The 9,897-nt window shown below is 39.9% G+C and overlaps 1 protein-coding gene across 1 annotated transcript in view; it reads left to right on the top strand.

Annotated features, from left to right (window-relative positions):
• The first annotated feature begins 1,003 nt into the window (after positions 1-1,003).
• Positions 1,004-9,897, top strand: part of abcb4 (ATP-binding cassette, sub-family B (MDR/TAP), member 4) — a 19,947-nt gene continuing 11,053 nt past the window's right edge. Inside the window, exons 1-14 of the mRNA XM_035671855.1 lie at positions 1,004-1,122; positions 1,319-1,392; positions 1,524-1,590; positions 2,461-2,623; positions 2,735-2,783; positions 2,957-3,148; positions 3,717-3,888; positions 4,007-4,131; positions 4,702-4,873; positions 4,987-5,100; positions 7,003-7,113; positions 7,209-7,334; positions 8,338-8,541; positions 8,632-8,802. Of these exons, the coding sequence (XP_035527748.1) occupies positions 1,328-1,392; positions 1,524-1,590; positions 2,461-2,623; positions 2,735-2,783; positions 2,957-3,148; positions 3,717-3,888; positions 4,007-4,131; positions 4,702-4,873; positions 4,987-5,100; positions 7,003-7,113; positions 7,209-7,334; positions 8,338-8,541; positions 8,632-8,802 (1,731 nt within the window). The 5' untranslated portion in view covers positions 1,004-1,122; positions 1,319-1,327. The remainder of the gene's footprint in view (positions 1,123-1,318; positions 1,393-1,523; positions 1,591-2,460; positions 2,624-2,734; positions 2,784-2,956; positions 3,149-3,716; positions 3,889-4,006; positions 4,132-4,701; positions 4,874-4,986; positions 5,101-7,002; positions 7,114-7,208; positions 7,335-8,337; positions 8,542-8,631; positions 8,803-9,897) is intronic.

Here is a 9,897-nt window from a genome sequence, read left to right as displayed (position 1 = left end):
GAACACCCACAATGCACCATGGTACTGATTTGGAGGGATGAACACATTCTTCTATATCGGTCTGAAATCTCCCACAGGCGTTCAATTGAGTTAAGATCTGGTGAGCACGAAGGTCTTTGTGTACGATTCACATAATTTTCATACAGTGGGGGCAATCCTTGTTGACCGATATATAATCTGCTAAAATGTAGAGCAAATAAATTAAATAATCCATGTGTCCCTGCTGCTATTGGCCTTTTAACTTATAACATTATGTAATTCCATGTTTTTTGTGTGACTTGTGTGTTGGCACTGTGGTGGTTGTATTTCTGCTGGCTCATCCTGGAAGAGACCGCTCCCATCAGGATAGAAAATGTTTCATCTCTGGATAAAGGTGATCACTCAGAACAACTCTGTATTGATTTGAAGTGACCCCTCCCCTCTAAGAGGACAAGTGGACTCAAACCAAGCTGTAGGGGTCAAACATTCAGATACAGATGACTCATCTGACATATCACCTTTTTCTATATCTCTGTAGAGCCTATGGTTGCACTGAACTCTCATACATGCATCCATCTTTGTAATGAGGGGTATTATATTACCCCTCTTTATGATTGTCAACAGACTGCTCTTGCTGATACAGTCTCTCCACAGAGCCTGACTGGATGTTAATTGCTTAATCAAATTGTGGAAGCATTTTGCACATTATGTTTCTCCACTCACTGATTCAGGAGTTTCCTTTTAATCTCTCTCTGTGTATTATATATGCATATATTGTACCCACAATCCTGAGCCACACCCCTGCCTGATGATATAAAGCCTGGTTCAGCTGATCCGGAGACTCAAACACAGGGAGAAAAGAAGAAGAAAAAAGCCAATGATGAATGAATGAGCCACAAATGAGACAAATCTGTTGTTTATTTTTCTGAGGAGGGAAGCGGGCGGAGATCTTTAGTACAACTGCTATAAAGCCACGTGAGGCGGAGGGGAGAGAGGCGGAGCGGGAGGAGGGGGAGGAGGGGGAGGAAGGACGGGACAGCCTTTGGTCCAGGCGTGCAGATGATCACCACCTCTGTCAAAAATAGACCCGAGCACTGAGCGGGGCCTGGGGCGACAACGGCGGACAAACAGTAGTCAACCTAGGTTTGAATCTTTCTATTTTATTCTACTTTTATTTGATACCCCTGCCAGAGTGTTTCATAACGTATATGATACAGTTTTATGATACACTTTGAGTCCTAAACTGCTCTTCGGGATTTGATGTTGTTGTTTTTTTTAGTTCATTGAGGATAATATAAATTGTTTGGACTGAGCTGTAAACAGGTTGTTCCTCTAACAGGACCCAGACATGGAGGCGAACGGAGAGACGGAAATGTTGGCCGCAGCCAAACGTCCAAAAAATGGAGATTTAAGGTAGTAAATGATCTCTTTCTCTAATCGGTGTGTAGTGTACAAGTGTAATGATTTTAAAAACAGAAGTAGTTCATATAAACCTCACTGCGTTATTCTCACACTTTATTTTTTTTTATTTATAACTCCTCCAGTGACTATGATGAAAAGAAGAAGGAAGAAAAACCAGCAAAGGTTCCCCAGGTGGGCCCCATTGATCTGGTAAGATCAGTTATCACACTGTGATCTCTTTCTGTCAGAATCAGGTGTTATTAAGCTTTTCAAGCCGTTGATGTAGCTTTATTTTTCACTTTCTACTTTCCTAAAATAAAAGAGCACTCGCGAGGCAAAGTGATTTTAATCTTATAAGCAGAACAGCAAGGTGTGTGTGTGTGTGGGGGGGGGGGCTCTAACAGGGTTCCCACATGTCTTGAATAACCTGGAAAGTTTTTCAGTCATGGAAACACCTTGAAATTGATTAAAATGACCAAAAATAATGGAAATAATCAGTTTTGTCCTGTGTAATTTAATTGTATTTTAGCCTGTGTTGGGGCCAAATTAATGTTACGATTAGAGGAAAACTGTAGTCGATTGCAGAAAGTGGAAAAATCGACTGTGGTGAAAGCAACCAAGTGGGAAAGTGTCTCTTAAATAAAGACCACCGTTATAAGTGCTGTCCTGGATACTAAAATTATTTCTTAAAAAGAGTGGGAACCCTGACTAACCAGGAAAAGCTGTTTATGAGATTAACCTGAGGTTAAAAGGTCAAAACTGAGGTTGTAAGACGTCTAGAAGTGGTGTAATCTTACAAACATAACCGCAAGGGGTGTGTGTGTGTGTCAGTGTGTGAGGTAAGAGGGGAAGCAGGGAGAGAGGATGGGAGTGCAGCACATCCTCCTGTTGTTTGGGTGGACCCCGCCAATCCCCTGCTGTGAGAATATAATAGCTTCTTAGACTTTAAGCTTTTTCCCTGTTCTGATTGCGCGATTAAAAAAATGTTTTCCCATCCAGACAATCATAAGCATCCACGACCTGCATGTACTGATATCTGCTGTTCTCTGTTTGATCTTTGTCTCTTTTATGTGAGTGTAGTTCAGGTTTGCGAACGGCTGGGACATTCTGCTGATCCTGGTTGGGACAGTGATGGCCATGGTCAACGGAGTAGTGCTTCCTCTCATGTGTGTTGTGTTTGGAGACATGACAGACAGCTTCATAAGTAACGCCAGGTATTCCCACATCAGCAGGAACAACCCCAGTGAGTTTTCAGTTACAGTCACAGGCACACGTAATTACCTGAAATAGATCATTAAGAAGCAGTTTGTATAACACCTTTATAACAATGTCTTTTGTTACCGTGTGTTTTCAGATTTTGCCAACCTCACGAGAAACAGCACCTTACAAGAGGACATGGAGGGGTAAGTCATCAACATAAACAGATTAAAATATGTCTAAAAATGTTTAAGCCCAGGGAACTTAAAATCTAAAATTTCAGTTGCAATAGTTGCATTAATAATTTACTTTGAACCATCTATCATCGTATTCAACTCAACTTCAAGTCATATGTGTCGCGATACTTCTTTTCTTCCAGCTTTGCCATCTACTACTCCATCATGGGGGCCATGGTGCTGGTGGCAGCCTACATGCAGGTGGCCTTCTGGACCCTGGCAGCCGGGCGCCAGGTCAAACGCATCCGCAGATTGTTTTTCCACTGCATCATGCAGCAAGAAATCGGCTGGTTTGATGTCAACGAGACAGGAGAGCTCAACACACGTCTCACAGAGTGGGTAACAGAGAAACCACACACACTAGTTGATATTTCTGGTAGTGTAATCCTGAGGTGTAGCTGACCTGCATCAGCCCTTCTTTAAATGTCTGCAGCCATGTTACTGTAGGGCCGCAACTAACAATTTGTTTAAAAATGTGCAGATATCAAATATTTTATTAATCATTTGGTCTATATAATGTCTGCAAATAATGAAAAATGGCCATAATAATTTCCCAGAGCCCAAGATCACATTTTTAATTGCTTGTTTTGTCCAGCTAACAGTCCAAAACTTCAATTTACCATCATAGAAGTCTATGAAAAACAGCCATTATTGACAATTAAGAAGCTGGAACTAGTGAATTTTTTGCTTGTTTTCTTTAAAGAATTACATAGACAACTATCAAAATTGTTGCTGAATAATATGAATCAGGTATAATATAACACTTTATCTGAAGTTACATTAAAATCAGGATTAATAAAGTTGCACAGCAAAACAGTTTTCGTTTCATTGGTAACACATACATGCTGAGGTACTCTAAAGATCTGACATTGGTGGACATGTTGTTTATATTTGCATGCGCAGTGACGTCTATAAGATTCAGGAGGGTATTGGTGACAAGACCGGGATGCTGATCCAGGCCTTCACCACCTTTCTTGCATCCTTTATCATCGGCTTCAGCAAAGGCTGGAAACTCACTCTCGTCATCCTGTCTGTGAGCCCTCTGCTGGGCATTTCAGCTGCACTTTACAGTAAGGTAAGCATCCCTCTGTAGTCTTTATGTTCCTCTTTGAACGTTTGAGTTCTCCTTGTCCACCGTTCCTCAAAGCCCTGCGCAGGTATTCTTTTTGACATTATGTCATCTACTTGAATAGGTGCTGGCCACTTTCACTAGTAAAGAGCAGACTGCATATGCCAAAGCTGGAGCTGTGGCGGAAGAGGTGCTCTCGGCTATTAGGACGGTGTTTGCCTTCAGTGGTCAGGACAAAGAGATCAACAGGTGTGTACAGTTTGTTATATATCGCTCAACTGTGTGGAAAATATTCAGTGTTTGAGTTAAAGACATTCATAGAACCGTGGTTATCATAATAATAATAATAATAATAATAATAATAATAATCATGATCATAATCAAATAAAAATTATATTTAAAAGAAAGCAGAATTTTTAAAAGACATATTTAAAACCAAATAAGATTGATGGTTAATAGTTAGTATACTGTGGTTGAGGTGAAATTATCAGTAGTTTGTAGGTGCTTTAGGTCATTTACCTTGATAGCTTTTTCTGTTGTACTAATCTGACAGGAAGTTATGAGACCAAATGTGCTTATTTTATGTTTAGCAAAGCAAAACATCTCTGCAGGGCAAATAAATATTGGGCTATAAAGTGATCAAAGACAGAGGAAAAAGGCCCCAAAAGGCTGTAACTAGATAAAACCAATAAAAATCCCACAGAATTGGATTAGTGTTTTCTACTGATGTGATATTTGTTGATGCCAAAGGACCCATTGTCGTTGGAATCTAATTCATATTTAACCCTAACTTTGCTTGTATCTGTGTGCCTGTTGCAGATATAACAAGAACTTGGAGGATGCTAAAAACATGGGCGTAAAGAAGGCGATGTCTGCTAACATCGCCATGGGCTTCACTTTCATGATGATCTACATATCCTATGCTCTGGCCTTCTGGTACGGGAGTACGCTCATCCTGAGTAAAGAGTACACTGTTGGGACTCTACTCACCGTGAGTAGACACATTATGATATAATTTGTAATTATTTTTTGCCTTTAAGCATAAGAGAGACTCTAAAAAAGAGGGTTGGTGCAGCTAACACGGATTTGTGTGTGTGTCTTAAGGTGTTCTTTGTGGTGCTTATTGGAGCATTCACTGTGGGACAGACTTCTCCCAACATCCAGACCTTTGCCAGCGCCCGGGGAGCTGCACATAAAGTGTACAGCATTATTGATCATGTAAGGAATGCAACAATTCTTTTCCCTGCAAAGCACACATGTCAAAAGATTTTTATTCATCTTTTTGCCGCTGGATAGTTGTCAGTTTGTATTACTGAACATGCACCTCTGTACTCGGGCACTCTGGGAGGCCGCTTTGATAAAACTTGGAGTCAGTAATGAGATGTTGGATTTTGCTCTAATTGGAGCACCTGCTGTTTGAATGAAGATTGCAGGTCACTTGGTTGATATTGCACAGCTGTGGCTCTCCCTTTCCTGAACTTACTGTGAATGTACTGTGAGGTTAAAAGTATTTTCAGATATAGTACCACTATATACTGTCATGGAACTAACAGAACAGTTACATTTTAAATGGTCCAAATAGCTTCAGAAACACGCAGCATAGCAGGTGTGTTTAACTGGAGGTCTTATAGGGTAATTTCAGGCGGACTGGCCAGGCCTGTTAGCCCGTCATTATGACTGCACACGTTCAAATTAGTTTACAAGCAAAGATATAGAATACTATACTCTACAAACTACTGGTTGAGTAGCATCTGTTTACACATGAACACAAATTAGCATGCACACAGCCTCAAGCAAAACTGAAAAAGTATGAAATCTCTTCTCGGGGCTTTTTGGTTTTTCTATGCTCCAAAACTGAAACTTTGTTTCTCCCGCCAATTGGACTTAAAGGTTATATAATCTATATTTAAAACATTAATATAACAGCAAACAACAATTTGCTATGTAGTTGAGTGATGGTGTTCTGAGCAGATAAGGAAGTCACACTTCCTTTGCCTGTGTTTTTATCCCGCATGTGCATTTTAATGTATGTAAGTCTATTTGTGTGCCACTGAGGAGAGTGTTTGAAACGTTTTGTCATCGATCAGCTTTCTCATCAGTGAAATAAGGATTTATTTTGACCAAACCAGACAGTAGCAAGTGAACAGGCAGTGATACACCGACTCACATACGACACAAAGAGATTGTGTTGTGAGTCACTCCCTCTTCCTCCCTCTCTTGTCCTGAAGTCTGGAAGTAGTAAGTAGTACCAAATATTTTATTTAATAATTAGGTAAAAAATAAGGGCTGCTTGCAAAAATATACATGCTGTACATATTAAGGTAGGAACAGCTTTACCACACATGTGCACCCACACACACATATACAATGGCACTGTTCTGCACAGTGAACATGAACACACTGATACACAGATGCTCCAACTAAATTCTCAGTTCACTGGTTTATCCTTTATGAACGACCGTTCTTAGCGAGCTGAAGTGAACATAAAGCCGTGTTTCAATTCACTGGGTGGGACTAGTACGCGGACAGAGCACTGAACAATTCGGAGAACAAAACAGATTTTAATGAATCAGTACACCATCATTATTCAGTTTTTGTTTGAACTTGTTGGTTTGGTGGGAGAGGCTCAGCGGAGTGATATGAGATGCCTACTGCAGCTTTAATATCTGTGGACACCTTGCTTTAACATTTTATACCTCCCCTTTGTCTTTTATTGTAAAGCACATTATGATGTCTTATCTGTCTTAAGGTGCTTTATGGATAACCTTACTCTCTAGACTGAAATACCAAAGGGTGAGGCCTCCAAGAGCGACATAAAACAGTCTCAAATCCTCCAACAACACGGACCTCAAACTTTGTCAGCAGCAAGAGAAGAGAGAGTAGCGATTTGTGTATTTAACCACACAGAGAGGGGCTGTGAAAACAGAGAGAGCTATGGAAATAAACATTAGCCTTTTTAAATACCCTCACACTAACCTTGAGGGTTACAGCCTTCCTCCTATTGTCTGTTTGAGGTTATGATAAGAATCAGGTTCTTCATCCAACTGTGGCCAAACCAGAACAAGGCTCAGTTGTTATTTTTTTATAAAGTTATAAAGTTGTCCACTCTTATCTCAACAGAAACCAAGCATCGACAGCTTTTCAGAGGCCGGTTTCAAGCCTGACTCTATCAGTGGAGACATAGAGTTCAAGGACATCCACTTCAACTATCCTGCAAGGCCAGATGTCAAAGTATGTTCCCCATTGATTCTGTTTACTGAACAATATATATCTCTATTATATTACTTCAAACTGTATCTCATAACTCACATTCCTATCACTTTTAGATATTAAATAACTTGTGTCTGAGCGTGAAAAGTGGACAGACCATTGCCTTGGTGGGTAGCAGCGGCTGTGGTAAAAGCACCACGATCCAGCTGCTGCAAAGGTTCTACGATCCTCAGGAAGGATCTGTAAGTAACTTCATTCAAAGGATTACTTCAGTATTTGTTGTCATATCCACTAGTATTAAAGAGTAGTTTTAGGATTTAAAAGATATAAGATATCTTCTCATTAGTTGATTTATTTAATCTTACATGTTTTTTTTGTTTGTTCCCATTTACTGTAAGTCATGTATACACTGTGTCACAGCTGGTTAGTTCTCTTCTATTGGTTTTCATTCTTTTTCCAACAAAATGAAAATCAACTTGGAGTTTCCTGCTTAAACTGTGAATATCAAGTCTGCATGCTCTGATGACACTACAGTGTGCTGTGTGAAAGATCATCAGAAATTGTCGTAAATGGAAAATGCAACGACATCGGTATGATGCCTTACAGTATACAGACACATTAGACACAATGAAGTACATCTGGATACTAAAATACGCTAAAAGACTTACTGCACCTCGTATGCTTCAAATCGTGTTTTCTCAATGAAAGACTGATCTATGTTTCATATTTTGGAAAATACACTTTGTTTTCTTGCCCAGAGATAGAAGAGAAGATTGAACCTCTCATGTCTGTCCGGTAAATAAGAAACTACAGCCAGGAGATGGTTAGCTTAGCTTAGCATAAAGATGGAAATCAGAGGAAGACAGCTAGCAAGTGCTTGTGATCACTGTGAGGTTGCCAGGCAACCAGCTGCAATGTGCTAGTTAGTGCGCTTCAGCGTCGCTGGTAGGCTGACTTTGTTACCTTTTGGCAGGACCAGACTAATTGTTTCCTTCTGTTTCCAGTCTTTGTGCTAAGCTAAGCTAACTGGCAGTGGTTTCTTAATCTATTATTATTATTTATCACACAGACATTAGAGTGGTATCGATCTTATCATCCAACTCTTGGCAAGAAAACAAATAAGGGTGTTTCCCAAATGGTCACTCTATTCTTTTAACAACAGGAGAGAGGAGATACTGTTTCAAATATATATGGCTGTGTTAAGATTTAATTAAATGCTGTGTCTGTTTGTCTCCCACTTTTAAGGTATTTATTGACGGTCACGACATCCGTTCTCTTAACATCCGCTACCTGAGAGAGATGATTGGAGTGGTGAGTCAGGAGCCCATCCTCTTTGCCACCACCATCGCTGAGAACATCAGATACGGCCGTCCTGACGTGACGCAGAAGGAGATCGAACAAGCTACTAAGGAGGCTAATGCTTACGACTTCATCATGAACCTTCCCGATGTACGAATGCATTTATGACCTCCTGTCCTCTGTGCTTATCAAGATCTCTGTCTTCCACTTGCTAATTGTGAGACTCTTATCACTGAGCAGAAGTTTGAGACGCTGGTTGGAGACCGAGGGACTCAGATGAGCGGAGGACAGAAGCAGAGGATTGCGATTGCTCGAGCTCTGGTCCGCAACCCCAAAATCCTTCTGCTGGACGAAGCCACATCTGCACTTGATGCTGAGAGCGAGACCATTGTGCAGGCTGCACTTGACAAGGTACAAACACACACAGATACATGCTATGAATAAGATTACTTTACTACTCTGGAGTTGGATTCAAACCCATGGCCACTACAGGAAGGAGCGGTAGGTGAGCTACCAGGGCATGAATTGGATAAAATAATGTGATCATACAGCTCCTCTAGACTTTCCAAATTCTTTCTGAACTAATGGATCACGTTCTGATCATTTGTGATCAAGGCTCAAAATTATGTTTTTCTGAGTGTCCCACAACTGTCCTGAATTCTACTATCATCTGTCCCAAACTCAACAACCATTGTCCTAAATTGAGGTTCTTTTTTTTATTTTACATAATGAATATAGTTTAATAACAGAAGTTGTGCTAGTTGTTTCCTGCACTTATACATATATTCAGCCTAGGTGTTTTCATTATTCCTTTAGTCACTGTTTGATCAATAAATGCATCACTGCAAACTATAATACAAATAGAAACTTGGAATTCTGGATTCTTGGAGCAGTGGAAATATACGTACACACATTTTTATTATTTAGCCAAATAATCACAAACTCACTACAGGGACATCATATATTTGAGTTTTACAAAGGGAGGGAGAAGATCAAATTAAGTACTTAAATATTTACAAGCTCAAACAAACTATTTGCATACAAGATACAGAAACACCCTAATCCAGAGATCCGGAGAGAAAGAGTGAGAGAGAAGGTCAAACGTGCCCCACCTGCCACACCTACTGACTGCCTGAGGAGAGGGAGAGACCCTAAACGCTGTTGGCAGAAGAGCTGTGCAGCATGCATTGGAGATGAATTACAACACAATATATTTGAATATATTCCTCGCCTTGTCACCTGAAGTTCTGAATAAGTCACTGAATTTGGTATCGGCGTATATTTCATCCGATATGCACCAATATTTCCCTGGTATATAATGCAAAAAGGCTTGAAGTTTTTATAGTTGATGTTAACTGTTTATTTTATTTTTATTTATTCTTTATTTTCTCAGTGTTTTTTCTTGAATTGGTTGACAGAGTAGCTTATATGTTTAATTATTTAACATGTTAATTTAGTTTTGTTAACCTTAAATATATAAGTTATATATATAGTATAGTATAGTAT

Source organism: Morone saxatilis, unplaced genomic scaffold (genome assembly GCF_004916995.1).
Source record: "Morone saxatilis isolate NCDOM2014 unplaced genomic scaffold, NCSU_SB_2.0 Contig24, whole genome shotgun sequence".
Lineage (NCBI taxonomy): Eukaryota > Metazoa > Chordata > Actinopteri > Moronidae > Morone > Morone saxatilis.
Note: the sequence above shows the minus strand (reverse complement) of the source record. Positions and strands in the feature narration are given on the sequence as shown.